The sequence below is a fragment of the Hippocampus zosterae genome, chromosome 14, assembly GCF_025434085.1.
Source record: "Hippocampus zosterae strain Florida chromosome 14, ASM2543408v3, whole genome shotgun sequence".
Classification (NCBI taxonomy): Eukaryota; Metazoa; Chordata; class Actinopteri; order Syngnathiformes; family Syngnathidae; genus Hippocampus; species Hippocampus zosterae.
The window spans coordinates 10,331,073-10,350,011 of NC_067464.1; the positions used below are offsets into that span (position 1 = coordinate 10,331,073).

The following is an 18,939-nucleotide window of genomic DNA, read 5'->3' on the forward strand; positions in this document are numbered from 1 at the left end:
ACTAGTGGGCTTTTTGTGGGTTACATGTTCACTAGTAAGCCTCAAAATGATCTTACTAGTGAACAAGTGGGCACATTTATGGCCTTACATGTTCACTAGTAAGCCTCAAAATGATCTTACGAGTGAACTAGTGGGCGTTTTGTGGCTTACATGTTCACTAGTAAGTGTCAAAATGACCTTACTAGTGGACTAGTGAGCGTTTTGTGGCTTACATGTTCACTAGTAAGCGTCAAAATGACCTTACTAGTGAACTAGTGAGCGTTTTGTGGCTTACATATTCACTAGTTAGCGTCAAAATGATCTTACTAGTGAACTAGTGGGCGTTTTGTGGCTTACATGTTCACTAGTAAGCCTCAAAATGATCTTACTAGTGAACTAGTGGGCGTTTTGTGGCTTACATGTCAACTAGTAAGCCTCAAAATGATCTTACTAGTGAACTAGTGGGCACATTTATGGCCTTACATGTTCACTAGTAAGCGTCAAAAATACCTCCCTCTGTCAATCGCCGAGCCCGGGGGAATTCCCTCAAAAGGTTTCGCTGAATTCCTCCCCGAGAAAGGCGCGCAGGGTAGAAATGCCGTGGCACGATGGGAGAGCCAACGACTGTTAGCAAGCACGAGGCGACGGGGTCGAGGGCACACCACGCCGGAGCGATCGAAGTGTGTCTCAGATCCCGTTTCAATTTCACGAGCTGACCACTGCGTTTGCCGCGGCGGCGGCGGCGCTTTCGGCGCTTTCGTGAAGGGAGCGAGCGAACGCGGAAGAGATCAGCCGGCAGGTTAGCCAAGAACGGAGGTAGCGTCTTTCCACCACCGTCTTGCCAAAACGCGGCCGAATCTCCGACGTGTTGTTGAATCAATAACAACGATCGGCGATCATAAACCAACCGAGACGCTGTTAGGGAGGTAACAAGCATTGCGAAAAGTAAAAAAACCCGAAATGGCAGGAGCGCCGCCGAACACACTGGCGCACAAGCGGCCATCTTGGATCTCATCTGCAACTTTCCTAGAAAATCACAATGGGAGGCTACTCGCGTGGGCACCAAATTGCTGGAGTACGAAATACATTTGCTAAAACATGAGATTAAATTTATTTTCCAACATTCAAATTCACTAACAAGAACTTGCATATTAGGTGAATAAAGATTCGGAACCTTTCGTACGTATGAATGTGAGTGTGTATGACAGGTTGTCTGTATATGAGGCCTAAGTGCCTTGTGATTGGCTGGAAACCAATTCAGGGTTTACTCCACCTCTCACCTTAAAATAGGTTCCAGCTCACCTGTGACCTTATTCAGAACAAGCTCAACAGAAAACGAATCGACTTACACAACCAAAATGACAACTAAAATAAGAAAACATGTACATACAAAGTGCACACAGACATGGGTCGTCATGCAATCACGCACACAACATCAATGAAATACTGTATTGCTTCACAATATAATGCATAGCGTCCCTCGCCGGTTCCAAATTGAGATTAGTGTGTCAGAAAAGTGCCAATAGGGATTAGGCTGCTCTTGAAGAGGCTTATTCACAGCAGCAATTTGTTAGCAACTAACATGAGCGGCTAATCCTCTTCACGGGAGGAGATGAGGGCGGAGTCTTGCCGCACGGAGCCTTCCCTCCCTGATACGCCCTGGCGACAGTTGAGGCCGCACGCCAACACGTTTTTGTCACGCTGCCAAAGCAATGACGGTCCACAATTTTGTTCTTTGTGGTTTTGCTTATGACATTATGAAACACCGACAGACAGACAGAGAGAAATGAGACAAAATGCAATTAAAGGAGTCTGGAATGACACAAACATTTGCACTGATGTTATGGTTGTGTACATAAAACTGATGTCAACACCGAATGACACATCAGTGATTTTAGGCTTGTTTTGTTACACAATTCAGCATTCACAATCACACCCACTTTCTAAGGAATATATATATATATATATATATAGTTTTTGAGTGGAAAAATGGGCCCGATAGGGCCTTTAAAATAAAGGACAAATAAAGAGAAGAGCGACAGCAAAAGCAAGAGCAAAAAGACAAAGGCAAGAGCAATGACTGGTACTTGTTTTATTGTGTGATAGATGGAGACAAGAGGGCAGCACAAAGCAATGACAAAACAACAAAGCAACAGCAACCACAACACCTTCTCGGCAGACAACTTGCGGCAATTAAGGAAGAAAGCAATCACAAATGATAAAACCTGCGAAGAATGTAGATTCAGGGGGGAGATGCCTTGATGAAAGAGACTCCAAAAAATCCTATAATAAGAATAACAATGACAAAAAACAATACAAATTGAGGATAGAAAAAAGACGGGGAAAAAGCAGTCATAGACAACAGTAGAAATGTCCAGGGGCGGCCTGGTGCACGAGTGGTTCGCCCGTCGACCTCACAGTGCAGAGGTGCGGGGTTGGGCCTCCCCGTGTGGAGTTTGCATGTTCTCCTCGTGCCTGCGTGCATCGTCTCCGGGTACTCAGGTTTCCTCCCACATTCGAAAAACATGCATGGCACACGTATTGAACACTCCAAATTCTCCTGAGGTGTGAGCGTGAGCGCGGAGGGTTCTTCTTCTGTGTGTGTCCTGCGATTGGCTGGCAAGCGGTTCAGGGTGTACCCCGCCCCCTGTCCCAATACAGCTGGGATAGGCTCCAGCACCGCCCGTGACCCTTGTGAGCATAAAGCGGATCGGAAAATGGATGGATAGAAATATCTCCTGGACTTTCCCTATCAGGGCCGCCACAGCGAGTCACTGGAATGATTTGTTTATATCTATTTGGACATTTGACATCATCTGGACTATTTGACATCAGCCAGCAGAGATTGCAGCATGCATTACCTTGTGGGACGCACGCGTTTGCTTGTGTAAGGACTGAGACTAAAGCTCACTGTGCGCACGCATAAATAAAGGCTCTTCTGTCCCATTTTGCACTTCACTTTGTCTCAGCAGGACGAGGGGACAGGCCGGACCGGGGCCAGAGCGGAGTGGGCGGGGCCACTCAGCAGGTTGTTTGGAAGTGGCCCAAATGTGCGGTCAGCTGACAGGGCTCGCTCGTGTCCAGAAGGCGGCTAACAGGATGAGGCCAGGCAGGCACGTGGCAGATTACAAAACGCGAGAAGAAGGTAAAGAGATTAGACCCGAAACAGAATCTGCTGTTTTAACCTCATCACAGTTGCCGCTCTGACGGGAAGCGAGGCCAAACTTGAACCGGAATTCCGAGCGTGTCCCACCCTGTCTTTCCTCTTCCACCCCCTCTCCGCTCCCTCTGCTCGTCCATCCATGCAGGCGCCTCTCCCGTCCACTGGGATCCCGCCGAGGCACCCAGGAACTTGAACGGCACTGATGAGGACACTTGTACACCTCTTGGACATCCTGTATACGACCTTGGAAAATTAACCCGCCATGCTTTTTAAATTAGGACTTCTCTTCTTCATTTGGTGTCCACTGGGCCTCCAAGCAAGTCAAACTAAAGGTAGGATAGCGCCACTTATTTATTTTTGTCAGATGGTCGGCATTATTTTGTGAGGGATGGCGACAATATTAAGTACCTCCACCACCTAATGAGAATCCAATGCAAAAGCTACAGTATATCACGACATTCAGTCTTTTCACAGTTGTCATGTTTTGATTGCGAAAGGTAGGAATCCATCTTCAGAAGTGTCACAAATGGGATCCACTGGATGACTGGTAATTGATCATTCTGATTTTCCAGCAAAGACGGCAAAGGCCACCTTAACTTGAACAGTTTTATGACCATTTCTGACTTCAGCTTGAGTGCGAGGCAGCACAAGCGGTAAATCAGCGAAGAAAGCGTATGGAGATTTCACGTTAACTACGAAAGTAGAAGGGAAAAAAAAGAACATTAGATGAAAGAAAATTACATTACAATAAGTACATGAAAATAGAATAAAGACTACGGTGAATTCCTGTCAGGACAATTTAAAAATGTTTTCTTTATGATGATGTGAAGCAACATGGTTCTTATTGCAGCTGCAGATTGCAGTCGTGTCGCATTTTACCGCATTGATTTGAGTGCTGTTTATCTTCTGTAGGACTGCGTCAATATCATTAGAAAGTGCCCATTGCTGTCCTCATCAGAATAACTCAGTCATCCTGAAAATACTGTATAGCGACGAATTACATTTTTTCGTCATTTTATACATGTTTTGTCTTTGGATGTACGTTGCTTTGGCACATCCCGCACACGGCTCTAAAACGTTTGTGAAATAAGTGGTGGTGGATCGTTGCAGAATAAATATTTTGATGTTTTGACATTTTCATCATATTTTAAATGGAGTTGGGTGTTGTTTAGGTGAACACGTCTACTCTGTCCTAGTGAAATATCAACTGATTAAATTATTATTTTTTCATAAATTTGAAATACTGCACATTTGTAAACCACACAGAGTCAGCTGGGTTAAGGAAACACGTTGCTAACTGAAAGCCCACCATGGGCTCAGAAAATGTAAACATTGCCCAAAAATGTCCACCCTGTCATTATCAAAGTGGACAGTCAGCAAGCAAGCTTACATTATTTTGCAGTTTGCATGTGCATTGTCTGCTTGCAGTTGGTTACAAGGAAACGTTTTATCAATTCCATTTCTAGCCTAATGGAAATTTTCAGCTTTTTAGGGGGATGAAATGGGGAAATGTCAAAGGCACCTTGTGGGTTTTCAACTGTATTATTAAAGTTATTATTATCATTATTATTATAGTCATGCAAATGGCTGACAACCACTCCAAGTGTATGACACCTCTTGCCCATAGTTAGGTTGGATAGATAGGCTTCCTCTAATTATTATTATTATCAGCAGTAATAATAGTAGCAGTACCGTCAATGCTAAATTGCTTACGATAATCTAATATTTTTCATGTTTCAATTCTAGCTCTTAAGTAACAAGAGTTGGTAAAAGTACCATTTGTTTTTGAGAAAAAAAAGAAAAAAAACAGTTGGTAGTGGCTGTTAAAACACCCACGTACACTTAACAGCACATGCAAAAAAAAAAAGTACAACAGATAAAACACAAACAAAAATAACGAGAAATTAAATAGAACATGCAAATATGACAAGATGGCTCTTAAGGTTTGATTTGCTCACAGGAGAGGAGCAAAATATCATAAATGTCTGACAGTACAATGCCGTGGCGTTGTAGACCACTGCAAATCACAATCAGAGTCTACTAAACGGCGCCAGTCAAAGATGAGCGTGAGGCAGAATCTTTGACACTGCCCTTGAGCATGCGGGTGTACCTGGGCAGTGGTATTTACAAGCACGCTGAAAGGCTAAAACGAGGAACTTTTTTTATTAGAGCCACAAAAGCTCGGTGAAGCTCACAAGTGCTCTTCCATGAACAAAACAGGTGGCTGAGTGAGCGCGGATAATATAATGTGATAACGTCTGGCGTCTTGATCGGTGTGATGTGCCCGCTTGAGCTCATTACGCCAAAGGAAACAAAAGCCATTCTGTTCCCGGCGTCACAGGACGCTAATCTTTTCTGGCTCGTAACTCTGCCGGGCAGCCTCCTGCGCCTGCGTCGGCTATTAAGGCCTCTCGTCCCTCCTTCCCTGCTCTCATCCCCGTGGCTGTGCATGTGCACACACACACACACACACACACGCACGCGCACACAGGCGCAGGCGCAGGCACAGGCACAGGCACAAATTCTCATTTCAGCGTCGTTTTATCAAAAATCATGCGAGACCACTTCTAACGCCTGGACCTTTAATCAGTGTGGTTTACCTGAAAGCCCAAAAAACAGGGAATTTTATCTGTCTTATTAAATTTCATCCATCATTTTTTCATTGTATTTTTCTCAAGTGCTTGGCATCATTGGAGTTGCGAGTGAACTTGAGCCTGTTCAAGGGGACTTTGGTCGAAAAGTGGGGAACACCCTAGACTGGTCGTCGGCTAATCATAGAAAAGCATTCACACTCACTTCAGCGCAAACTGGCACACTTTAAAATAATGTCGTATGTAATGCAAAGTGAACGATTGATTCCAGGGTCACATCCATCCATCCATCCATCCATCCATCCGACCACCAATTCACAGCTACCGACAAGGGAATATGGAAGAATGCTAGAGAAAAACTCGATCAAGATTCAAACCCCAGCCCCCTTAAAACAGTGAGGCAGAAGAGTAAACCACAAGCACCCCATGCTGCTAATTTAAAGCTCACTTAAATCAAAAGCAACAAAATAAACGTGCAATTCAGGTCTAGCATTTTCCAACTGTGACTGCGACCACTAATAAATATGAGCGAGTTTGCGAGTTTCAACAGAACCCCGATTACGACTTTGAGACCAACTTGCAAACCAAAATCACACGTGCTGCCTTTCGTAATACCAATATTAAGAGCTAAAAAAAAGTAGGAAGGAAAAATATATAATGTTATAAAAATACAATTGTTCACTGGGGAGAGGAGTCTAAATATTAACCAATCTTGATAATCTGTAATCTGATAACATGATAGGCTGTCGACTGGAGTAACCGCTCTCCCTGAAAGTGATAAAAGAGCAAAAATATTTTTTTGGATGACACTTTTTAGTCGTCTGTTTTTGATTTTGGGAAACAAAATATTCCGCTCCACAAATGACCAGAAGCGCAAAAGGTGACCCATTGTCTCGCCTGATAAGGATACTTTGGATATTCTCACTTTGAGACAATTTGGCATTTTTATTTGTGCAGGGCCAAGTAATTTTATTTCTCCATTCGCTTTCGCGGATGATGTCAAGTTTAGGAGTCTAAATATTAACCAATCTTGATAATCTGTAATCTGATAACATGATAGGCTGTCGACTGGAGTAACCGCTCTCCCTGAAAGTGATAAAAGAGCAAAAATATTTTTTTGGATGACACTTTTTAGTCGTCTGTTTTTGATTTTGGGAAACAAAATATTCCGCTCCACAAATGACCAGAAGCGCAAAAGGTGACCCATTGTCTCGCCTGACAAGGATACTTTGGATATTCTCACTTTGAGACAATTTGGCATTTTTATTTGTGCAGGGCCAAGTAATTTTATTTCTCCATTCCCTTTCGCGGATGATGTCAAGGGTATCTCACAATACAACACGGTACAATTTGCGCATGTGAAACAAAGACACGAACAAAAGAAAAGTTGAATAAAGACACATAATGGGCATCATAAAAGTTTAGTTGAATGGCGACAGTTCCCTCACACAGCATGTGAGAGGTGCACTATTCACTCTCAAGGTCGTGCCACTGCTCTTTAACATAGAAATCTGAAGGACGTTCTTTGGAGCGTCAATCCACAAGGCTGACGGAAGAGGAAAACGCGCCCACACCGCATCCCTTCTTCCTAAGTCACATTGAACGTTGAATATTTTTTTATCAGTTTACCTTTTCACCGTTGAATTAGCAGGACAGTTCATGAAGAACACACTGTGACCTTGTGCTCATCATCATGTCAGAACTGTGCGCAAACCTTGAGCAGCATTACATTTTGCTACACCATGCCCACACAGTATAAAAGCATTTGTCAGTGTTGGAATGTAACGAGAAAAAAAATCCATATAGTATTTACTGTTTACTCCTATTGTATTTGGAATCTACGTGACAAAATGAACGAGCGTCGAAACAAAATGACCAATGAAAGAGGCTGTGCATTGACTCTCAAACGAAGTCAATTGGACGAAGCTCCAGATCATGCCCTTAACGTTTTCATGCACCCTGTAACCTGATAATATGATCAGATGCTTAATAACATAAAAAAATAGGGTTAATAACTAGGCAACGGAGGGATTTTAAGAAATGTAATATAGATTTTTTTTTCAACAGTCATACGTAAAATTGTCAAGAGAAAAAATCCATCCATCCATTTTCTGATCCGCTTTATCGTCACAAGAGTCACGGAGCATGCTGGAGCCTATCCCAGCTGTCTTTGGGTATTAGGCAGTAGACACCCCGAAGCGGTTGCCAGCCAATCGCGGGGCACACAGAGACAAACAGCCATCAGCGCTCACACTCACACCTAGGGACAATTTTGAGTATCCAATCAGCCTGCCATGCATGTTTTTGGAATGTGGGAGGAAACCAGAGTACCCGGAGAAAACCCACGCAGGCACGGGGAGAACATCCAAACTCCACACAGGAAGGCCAGAGAACCCACGACCTCTGCACTGTGAGGGCAACGCGCTAACCTCTGGATCACTAGGCCGCCCAAGAGAGCAAATAAATAAATAAACAAATACCGTGAAGTCTTATGGCACTATTTTCATGTGCAGCACATGTTTAGTACTAAGTGTAGTCTAATTGTGTGCATGGGTGAAGTTTTCTTCCTTCTATTTTCCTTGATTGGCGCAGAGTAGAATGGTGCCTTTGCACCGCTGTGCATCGTGGTGAGAAGAGATGCAGCTGACTCGTTTGCCATCCACTGGAAGCAGCTCCCCTCATTATCTTTGAATTAAGCACACAAAGAGGCGTGCGGTCTACATGCAGATGCGGGAGATTAGGGTGCACAAAGTACATTTAAAAGGAACTGCAAAACCTACAGTCATGGATTATGTAAAGTTGTCCATTACCAAGTTGGCACTTGGAGACCAGCTTCTGTGTGTGACAACCCCAACAGCCATAGATCTGCTGTGGTTTGAAAAATATTTTAAAGATGATAATAATAATCACAAACTGTCCAATGAATTGATTTGTACAATGATTCAGAGGGATTGCCGCACGCTGTTGCAATATTTATGAATGAAATACAATGACATCCACCATGCTCAGAATCGATCAAATCCACACAAAAAACGCGTTGTACTACCTGCGCCACAAACCTAGACCTGCTTTTAGCTGGTCTCTAGTCTAATCTATTTTCTGTCACCAAATTGTCAAGTGCGCCGGGGGCAAAAATGCCCTCAGTTCGCCGGAACACCCAGCGAGGCAAAACATTGTTTGCCAAATTCCCAATCACGGAAAATGTACTTGTCCTGGGGAGAAAATGAAGATGTGCCAGTTTTTAGGCCCAGTGCACGTATGCCAAAAGAGGGCCCTTAATGATGCATCATCTCATGCATCTCATTTGTACACCCCTTCACAGCACTCATTACAAAAAAAGAAAAAAAATGCAAATTTAAATTATCCGTGGGAGGATCAAACTATTGCTATCCTAACTATAAATTGTTTCTCAGTTAAACATTTTTGCCATACAAGTGTATTAATAAACAGCAGGCCTAGATGCAATATGAATTAAATGAGTACACAAATTCTCTCATTCCAAAACAAGTTAACAACTGCAAATGTTGAAACATACAAACAAGAAAACTGTTGAACACTATTATTTTGTTAATAGCAAAAGATTCAAACAACAACCTATCTGAACTTTACATAAAAAGTGACAAGATATACTGCTGGTTTTGTTCAATCACGTATCAGTCTACAGCAGGGGTGGCCATTACGTCGATCGCTATCGACCAATAGATCAAGGACTGGTGCTTAGCCGATCCGAGGGGTGTAGAAGGAAAATACCCCAACAACATTTGTGTCTCTGTGCATGTTAGAAATATATTTTTGTGTTAATGCACACTGCACCCTAATCATTCTATCAGTCTCACTTTCACAAAAAGTATTTAACAAATAAAATTACCACTGTGTATATATACAGTATAAAGCGGTATACAGTATATTAGTATATAGCATTAAGTAATGTTAATTACTACAAACATTTACTTCTACATGCATGTATACCATTACATTTGGCCTTATAAATATTATATATACTCATACACATGTACAGCGGGGGGGGGGGGTTACCTACTTTGCGGGTTTTCCCCTTTTGTGGGAGGTTCTGGTCCCCATTAACCGCGATAAGCGAGGGATCACTGTATTTCCTAAAACTGCGTTCAATGTAATGTCAAAATGAGTTATGCGAGGGCCATTCGCACAACAAAGCTTGTGTTTATCTCAGACGATTGAACAAACAACACAACCTGAGCGCTCGGTGCTGCACACTGTTTGTCCGCTGCCTGCACACAAGCGTGCATGAATCCATCTCGCTAGCCAGAATCGAAAGAGGATCACGTTGCAGAATTGATCTTGCGTTTTGTTTTTATCCCCCTTTCCGCCCCAAAAAACAGCAAAGAACAACAACTCCCTAAAATCTTTAGTTTTCTTTAAGCTCGGTAGATAATCCAAAGGAGCCCCTTTTTGTTATTTGGGTCTGATGACTTCCCGTCTGTGTTTGGGGGGCTCATAAATCCTGGCTTATTGTCTTAAAGAGCCCTCTGAGGGTTGCCACCTGGCATCACAATGCTGGCTTTTCTTCTCAAACAGTTCTGATGTAATACTGACGACTGGCGCGTTGGCTTGTGTAATAGCGCGGAATTAGCTTCTGCTGATACTCCCCGTCCGAGCTAAGGTCTCCCGCACGTGGGCAGCATGTCGCACCTCGTCCGTGCCCACGTGGCCGCCCGTGTTGGAGTTATGTGTCATATTTGTTGATTTTCATCATCTTTTTTTGGCAGTCGTTGTGATGTAATCCTGAACAAACTGCAGTGTGCTGTCAGGGTATTCCACTCACATTTGACATTCATTTTTCACATGTAAACTGACCGGGGAAGAATGAATGACTTGACCAGTGCTACTGCTAATGATTGACAATTAGACTAGATGATGATGGTGTGATATTACTACGACTGAGACTATGGAAGGAAGTGTCAGACTATGTTTAGATGTTGATGAATTTGGAATCTATAAGGAAGTTTTTGTAATCAGAATCTGAATGCGTTTGTTGGCTATTTGTGTAAGCACCACATTGAAAACCCATTTACAAGTGACCAGCAACATTCAAACAAAATGCAACGCAAGAGAGAACAGCAATAAAACTTGGCTGGAGAAAACATGCCCGCTTGTGCAAAAGACTCATAATCACCTTCCAGAAGGATAAATTAATGCACAGAATGAAACGGTTTACAACACCTGCCAGGAAAAGGAGAAACGATCCAAGATACAGTGCCAGACAATGGGCACATTATTTTAATTTCATTTCATTTTGAGTCGTTCGGACAGGCCACAGCACAGGGGGAGAAACTCTCAGCAAGAGAAGTAGAACATTAAACTGAATGCCTGAAGCCACACGAACAACAAGGCTGGCAGCAGGATGACCTGTAGGCTAATTTACAAGACTTGAGGCCTGAGACAATATCACCCAGGTTAGGAACATAAGTTTCAGTTTTCTGATTCTTTACAGTTTATGTCTATAATGGTAACCCCTAAAAACTTAATATGACAATGGGGCCGAAACACACCATGATGCAAAGGGGCATCAACGTAGTTATTGAAATGTACTGTAGACTGACCAACAAACAGACACAATTACACAAGCCAATGAAGAGTTCCTACAGCTAGAGATAAGACCATAACGATACAATATTGGCACAAATCTATCACCTTTTGAAAGGGTAGAAGTGCAACAGGCTCCTTCTGCTTGGCTTTTGTCTTGACTAGACCAGATTTATTTTTTACTTTTTAGGCCCAATGTTTTCACTTTGGAAATGAATACTGTTCTGCTATCTTCATAGAGGTTGTTGCATGATAATTCCCCAGTTCACACAGCACATGGATCAGATTTGGCCCCATTAGACTTCTCTCTGTTCCCCAGACTGAAACATGAACGATGCGGTCAACATTTTGATACTGATGTAGTAAATGAGGCCTTCCTTGAGGAATGTCATTAAACCTGGTATTGGAATGGATTAATGGAACCGAAGCATCAATGGAAGAAATGCTATGAATTACAGGAATATTCTGTTGAAAAATTATAATAGACCAGAATTCTATCTGTCTATGCTAACTTCTATGCTAACTCGTATTTGCTTGATTTGTTCATTCTTACATGACCTATGAAATGTAAAATATTGTAATTCTGTATATAATAGTATGATTGAATTTTAACTATGTGAGTCCTCTCTGTGAAAAGTGTTATGTAGGTATCAAGAAAATGCTTTCTGTTTCTACTTGCAGACATCCAGTACCATGGTATTTCTGGACTCCGGGATGTGAGGTACCGATACTTTTTAGAAGCTTCCCGAATGACAAAATATAACAGTAACAAAGTGAGAGCCAGTGAGGATGGACATCGCAGGAAGAGGTCGACCATTCTCACCACTGGTGTCAAAGTGTGTCCCCATGAGACCATGAAAGCTGTTATCGGCAGCCATCGAGCATACTACAAGCTCCGAGGTAAATATGCATATGCTCTTTTTAAATTTTTATTTTTACCTGAAGTCCATCCACATCACATACTCAAATATGTTTTTTTGTTTCTTTATTTATATGTTATAATGTATTTTACATACAGTATATATGTGTTAAAAATCTATTTATTGAATTTATTTACTATGAAAATTATTGTCATTTATATTTACAGTAGTAAAGTGTCTTTTCTCTTTTTGGTCAGAGACAGCTTTTTTTTTTCATTATTTTGTTCAATCGTTTTTGTCTATGTGCTTGCACCTTTCACGGAGCACTTGAAAAATGTTCTTTTTTTAATGATTTACTGAATACTGATTGTCAAGCTGCACTGTCGTGCCCGGCACACTTCCCATAAAACTACTTGCTAAATGTGCTTTACTGGACTAACAAAAACTTAGAAAAAGAAGAAATATACAAATAATGTCATTAATTATGTAAAAAAAAGATATACCTTTTTGGAGTGGCGACAAAAAGAAAGCCTTGATATTTAGTATCTATACACAAATGGTTTCTGTCCAATAAAATAGATTGTGTTTGATTCAAGCTGTTCATTAAAATGGCCACCCAGGCTGGGACAATTCATCCGTTGATAACATGCATGACTCCAATGAGTCATTTTTAAAAAAAGGATCAAGATGACTTTGTGTTGCGGACGTAATCGCTGCGTGCTGAAATTAATTTGCCGGAGAATAAAGATGATGTCAGACCTTCCAGGCACAAGAAGATTACATTGTGTTTGGGATATTTATATTCATAAAAATATGCAAATGCGGCAGATTAAAAAACATTAACAAGTTGACCTTTATTGAATTGGCCCAACTACTTTTAATGTTTTATTTATTGATATTACTGTACTGTATTTGGAGTTGTGCTCAAACGCTATTAGGAAGCAATCCAGTTTGTACAGTGGATTTACATAATTACATGGATGAAGATATGAATAATTAACAGAATGGAATAATTAATTGAAAATAATTGATTCCACTCTACCTCAAATAACGTATGCATTCTTGCGCATAATTTTTCTGTGCTCCAATTTTCCTGTGAAGGAACGGCAAAAAGCTTTTGAGAGCGTTTCATAAGTACAAATTTACAGTTCATATTGAATGTTAAAAAGGAGTGGAAAACAGACATGTGCAATGACAATTCCCAATTCCAATGAAGTTGGGACTTTGTGTAACAGTGTAAATAAATACAGAATCAAATAATTTTGAAATCCTTCTCAACCTATATTCAACCGAATACACTGCAAAGAAAAGATCATTCGAGCTTTCTATTTGTGCCTAGCACAGCAGTCAGGCAAAACATGGCCTAACTGTATGCGCGGGTGGAGCTTTCATTCGTTTGGTATTTTCACAAATACATGCAATTAGATAAGGGTGGTGTGCACCACTGTGGGCATGACAGAGACACAACCGATTAGCTTTGCGGTCAAAGAAAGTTACTTCTCTCATTCCCTTTAAAATTCAGTGAGCAAGAGGGTAGTCTTCCACATGAAAGAAGCAGAAACGGATTCACCATGCATAAAAGCCAAAGTGCGCAAAATACATTTGCAAGGAATTGCAAGCAGGCCTCCACATTTGGCCGGGGCGATCACAGATCACCGCTGTGAAGTGGACACTTGGAGATCGCCTTCCAAGCCGATTGTTGGCATCTGTGTGTGACACCCCCCCAACCCCACACTCTCGGTGCGCCAGAATGCCTGACTCTGTCACATTACCAAACATGCTAAACAAAACTTGCATGGCACAAAAAACAAGGCGCACCAGTTTTGACGCCCCAGCACACATGGTGTTTACGAATATATATTCCTCGTGTTAAAACTGATCAACGTTATTGTTTTGTTGTTGTTGTTTTTTTAAAACGCTCACTTAATTTGAATTTGATGCCTGCAGCATGTTCCAAATAAGCAGTGGCAACAAAAGAACTGTGAAATTTGTGAAACGCTAAAAAAAAAACAATATAAGAACAAAGTATTCCACTGGTGTACAGGTTACGTGAAAAGAGATGCGTGTCACGAATGGGTTTAAAAGTTGTTCAAAGGCAAGGATGTAGTGAGGTTCACCACTTTGTGTGAACTTTTTCCACCGACTAGATTTGGCATTAACACTAAATGTCATCTTCTTTTCAAGTTTGTCAGGAAGCCATTTGGGAGGCCTTTCGCATTTTCCTGGACAGGGTGCCAAACACAGAGGAGTACCAATCTTGGGTTTACACCTGCCAACATGAAAACCTCTGTATGGATGACTTGGCTCAGAACTTCAGTAGTTCTCAGGAGCATCTGGACATGGTGGCCCGAGTGAGTGCTACTTTGCTTGCACTGAAGCTGATAGTAAACTGATAAAAAAATAAACATAAAAACAAAAAAAAAAACAAAGCATAGATTATATTTTTGAACGTCAAAGTTAAATACAACTGAATTGGTGATTTCCTGGTGTACCATTCGAAGGAGCTTGCACACCATGAGCAGTACACGTACCACACTTTTGGAATCACAAATCAAACGTGATGACATTATTATTTTTTTTTTTCTTTCAGAGAGTGGCTGAGCAGGCTGAACTTGAAGGGTAGGTTCAAATTCATCTTTTTAAGTAGCATTTTGGGGATGAAGATTTCTTTTGTATTTCAGTATGTACTTTGGCCAATTGGTTAGAACCAGATTTGCATTTTTTTTCACTTCAACTTGCTTTCACTGATGTTGTCAGAATGTCGTTGGTTGTGTCATTACATTTTTTGTGCCTTAAACCATACGTTTCAATGCTTATTAAAATTATTAAAGCGTAAGATAGATTTGAACCCTTTCATGGACCCTGTAACCTGATAATATGATAAGCCGTCCACCATAGTAACAGCTGTCCCTGAAAGGGTTTTAAAAAGTGACATTACTAAATGGGGTCCTTTGACTAATAAAGGACTCATTTAATAAAACTAGAGTGAAAGTCATATTCTAATGGCTAATGTCTCATTTACCAGTGTTGTAATGGAAACACCAGAACCGGGGGTGGAATGCGAGTTAAAAACAAGTGAGCTCATGACCTACCCATACAGTATGTGTTGATGTGATCGACTAACAATATGCTAACTTGCATATTTAATTTGGTCTCAGGCACCTGGAACCCCCCAGTGATTCTAATTCCAACAGAAGATAATGTGGTATTAAAGCACAGTTTCAGTCACTTCTTTTCAATGAAAACGGTTGCATCGAGTGACAATTTTGTCTTTGCCAGATCACAGAAGAGCCAGACATGACAAAAGAGAACGACGGGGAGTACATTGTGGAGTTTAACGCTACCATTGTGGAGCCGTCGTACATTGAGCTGCTGCATGACCCCCAGGCGGCTGATGCTGATGACATCACAGGAGAAATAACCGACAAGGTACAAATGAATGAGGATTTTGAGAAGTTTCTTCCTCCTATCAAACCACTTTGGAAGAGTTGAGTTCTTGAAATAAGCATAGGTTTGTTTAAACGATACTGCAGTCTGCCCTATACAAATGCCATTTCATTTTCGAGGCTGTATTGGCTTTGCTTTGTAGACTGGAGCTACTTTATGACCTGGACCGAAGCCACATTGGGTCATCAATTCAAAGTCATCACTTAGATGCACTGACACTGTATTGATGGTTTCATGCTGAGAGTTCAGATATGGAGAGGCAGTAAGGGAGTCGGATGATCTGCATTTCTGAACAGATGTGTTTTTAATTGGCTTTTAAATCAGTCGAGTGATTTAGAGTTGCAGCTGTCTGGGGCGGAGATCTCGAAAGGTTGGGGGCAGCGAAGGCAAAGGTGCTGGGGTGTAACATTGGAGGAAGTCATTGAGATTTTGGCAAGCAAAACGACACAAAACTGTCCTGACTTCTTTTCTTGAAACTCAGTTTCAAGATTGCTGGCCATGGTTGTTTTTGAGTGTTGAATAGATGATGGAAGTCATGCGAGATTTTATCTAAATCTAAATCTGGTGATCATCAATATCATTGTCCACTGTAAGATGTGACATCATATCTAATATAATATCAGAAGGGGCACCCGGTGAGATGCATCTAGTGATGGAAATGAAGTTAACGCTGATCAAGAGATAAGATCAAAATCAGATTAAATGCGACTGTATTTTATCTTTAAGAAGAAAACAAATGTTGGTAAAGAGCAACTTTTGAAATCATGCCATTCTGGGTTGTATTTAAGTTTATGCCTCTTCTTCCGGTAGATGCTTCACGCCCTTAAAAAAATTCCAGGATTTAAGGAAATTCGCATGTTGGGATTCAAGTGAGTTTACTTTGTGTGTGTGTGTGTGTGTGTTGTAGGTAAATAGTATGGTAACAAACAATAGAAACAAATGACACAACAAACAGAACACAATTCTTGCATACCTTATTTCTTCTCTGAATCTCATTTTTGTGCTGATCTTTTGTTGCCGTGTCGTCAGTGTAGCCCATAGTTCACAAACAGTCTGTCACCTTCATGCAGCTTTGTGAGTTGACTTGTTGTGTGCATCAGCTCAGAGGACGTGATTCTGCATTATGCCGTCGTCTTTGATGGAGACACCGAACTCAGCGATGAGCCTGAGCCTCTAGATGGCCAGACAAATGTGGATGCTCCGAAACTGAGGCATATGATTATGAAAGCTTTACAAAAGGAGCCATCGCTTCCTCTGGACATCCAGAATCTAACCTTTGAAGCTGGTGAGCACAATTTTCACGCTTTTTCAGTGGAGCTGCTGAGGAGAAAGTACAATTGATTTTTCCTGTGTGTCTTCTCAGTAACCACAGCCTACCCAGATGCAGCACTCAGCATGTACACCACTGGGAGCGGGGATGTCATCAAGGTCATAGAAGAGGACACCACCCCAAAGTTCTTCTACACAGTGGCAGCAACAGAAAGGACATTTGAAAGTATGAAAATTCAACCTCAAACACACACTTTGGCGTCTTCCATACTGACCACCCTCCCAGAATCCACCTCTGCACCCCCAGTCGCCGATGAGGTGCCAGTGGCAGCAGCAGTGGAGGATGCAACTGGAGGTGATCCTACAGCAGAGATGAGTGATGTCATCACGCCAGCTACAACACCAGAGGCCATCTTAGAAGAGGGACAAGAGGCAGGAATCAGGGACGAAAGTGCAATAGAAGTTAACAGTGGAGGTGAGGTGATCAATCAATAATTTCTCTGAGGTTCAACATTTTAAAAAATATTTTTTCTTTTGCAAGAACCTGAAGGGGGAGACACGGGAGAGAATGATTACGTAACTTCGTCACCACCAGTCCCCCATCCTGAAATAGTGATCATCGATGAGGCTCACCTCTCTGGCACAGAATCGCCATTGTCGTTTCATGAGGACGGTATCATAGGCATGGAGTCAGAGTCAGACATGCAGCCTATACCGTCACTTGCAGACAAAGAAGATGCCCCCATCGAGGTTACCAATGAAGTAACAAGTGTTGTCGCCACCAAAACCCCTATCGACATCTCTGGTGGAGCCAACAGCGACTCTTCCAATGAGGTTCCCATGGAAGTACTCAGCAAAATCTTTAATGAAGCTCCCAGCGAGGGCTCTAGCAAAATTTCTAACGAAGTCTCGAGTGAAATTCCCAGCGAAGTCCCCACAAAGTTCTTCCGCAAAAACCCTAGTGATGCTCCCAGCGATGCCCCCATGGAAGTCCCCAGTGATGTGCCCAAGAAGGTCTATAATGATGCTTCCAGTGATGTCACCACTAATGTCGCCAGTGAAGTCTCCCAGGAGGTTCACAACACAGTCTCTGTTGAAACCCCTGGTGACTTATTCACCGACACTCCCAGAGACGTCACCAACAATGTGCCCATTGAATCCGCCACTGATGGCCCCGGTATTGTCCCCAGTGAAGCATACAGCAAAGTCCCCAGTGGGGCCCCCGTCAGGCCCCAAGTTGACATTCCTAACAATGTCTTAACTGAAACTGCCAGCACGACGCACGACAAAGCTCCCAATGAGGCCCACAGTGAAACTGCCAACGCAGTGCCCAGTGAAGCCCCCAGCATTGTCCTCACTGAAGCTCCCGGTGAGGCCAACAGTGAAGCTGCCAACGCAGTGCCCAGTGAAGCCCCCAGCATTGTCCTCACTGAAGCTCCCGGTGAGGCCAACAGTGAAGCTGCCAACGCAGTGCCCAGTGAAGCCCCCAGCGTTGCCCTCACTGAAGTCCCCAGTGATATCTCCAATGAAGGCTCTGTCGAAGCCCCCAGTGAGGTTCCCAACCCAGTCCCCACAGAACCCCTCAGCATTGTCTCCAGTGAATTATCCAGTGAGACCCCTGGTGAACCCTCGAACGCAGTCCCCAGTGAAAGCGATGGAATTGATTCGAGTGGAGGACACAGCGGAGTGATCCCAGCCTTGGCGGACCCTCCTTCAGAAAACTCCAACATCCAGGAGGATGTGGAGCCGAGACAGGGCGGGCCTGAAATGACAGAGCCTTTGGAAGAGGACAGCAGTAGTGTTAGATACCCTTCAGAGGCTGACGAGCGGTCCACAGCCGCCCCAGCCTCAAGACAAGCCAACACTCCAGTGATGGCCGCGGTGCAGCAGAGCAGAGAGTTAGTGGTTTTCTTTAGCTTGAGGGTGACGAACATGATGTTTTCTGACGACCTGTTCAACAAGACCTCCCCAGAATATAAATCACTGGAGAACACCTTTCTCGAGCTGGTAGGTACACAAGCTTTTGCGCTGGATGTAATGTTGATGCATGCAACCTTTAGGTACTTTC

The 18,939-nt window shown here is 42.6% G+C and overlaps 1 protein-coding gene across 9 annotated transcripts in view; it reads left to right on the forward strand.

Moving 5' to 3' along the window:
- Positions 1-2,964: 2,964 nt before the first annotated feature.
- impg1b (interphotoreceptor matrix proteoglycan 1b) overlaps positions 2,965-18,939 on the forward strand; it is a 30,549-nt gene continuing 14,574 nt past the window's right edge. The window contains exons 1-12 of one of the 9 annotated variants that reach the window (XM_052086731.1): positions 2,965-3,474; positions 11,977-12,195; positions 14,340-14,506; positions 14,746-14,774; positions 15,181-15,230; positions 15,314-15,360; positions 15,435-15,584; positions 16,413-16,471; positions 16,703-16,887; positions 16,966-17,346; positions 17,413-18,245; positions 18,318-18,878. In XM_052086731.1, the coding sequence (XP_051942691.1) occupies positions 3,405-3,474; positions 11,977-12,195; positions 14,340-14,506; positions 14,746-14,774; positions 15,181-15,230; positions 15,314-15,360; positions 15,435-15,584; positions 16,413-16,471; positions 16,703-16,887; positions 16,966-17,346; positions 17,413-18,245; positions 18,318-18,878 (2,751 nt within the window). In that variant the 5' untranslated portion in view covers positions 2,965-3,404. Of the gene's footprint in view, positions 3,475-11,976; positions 12,196-14,339; positions 14,507-14,745; positions 14,775-15,180; positions 15,231-15,313; positions 15,361-15,434; positions 15,585-16,412; positions 16,472-16,702; positions 16,888-16,965; positions 17,347-17,412; positions 18,879-18,939 lie in introns of all 9 variants that reach the window. The other 8 variants (XM_052086730.1, XM_052086732.1, XM_052086728.1 and 5 more) reach the window with 8 other exon arrangements.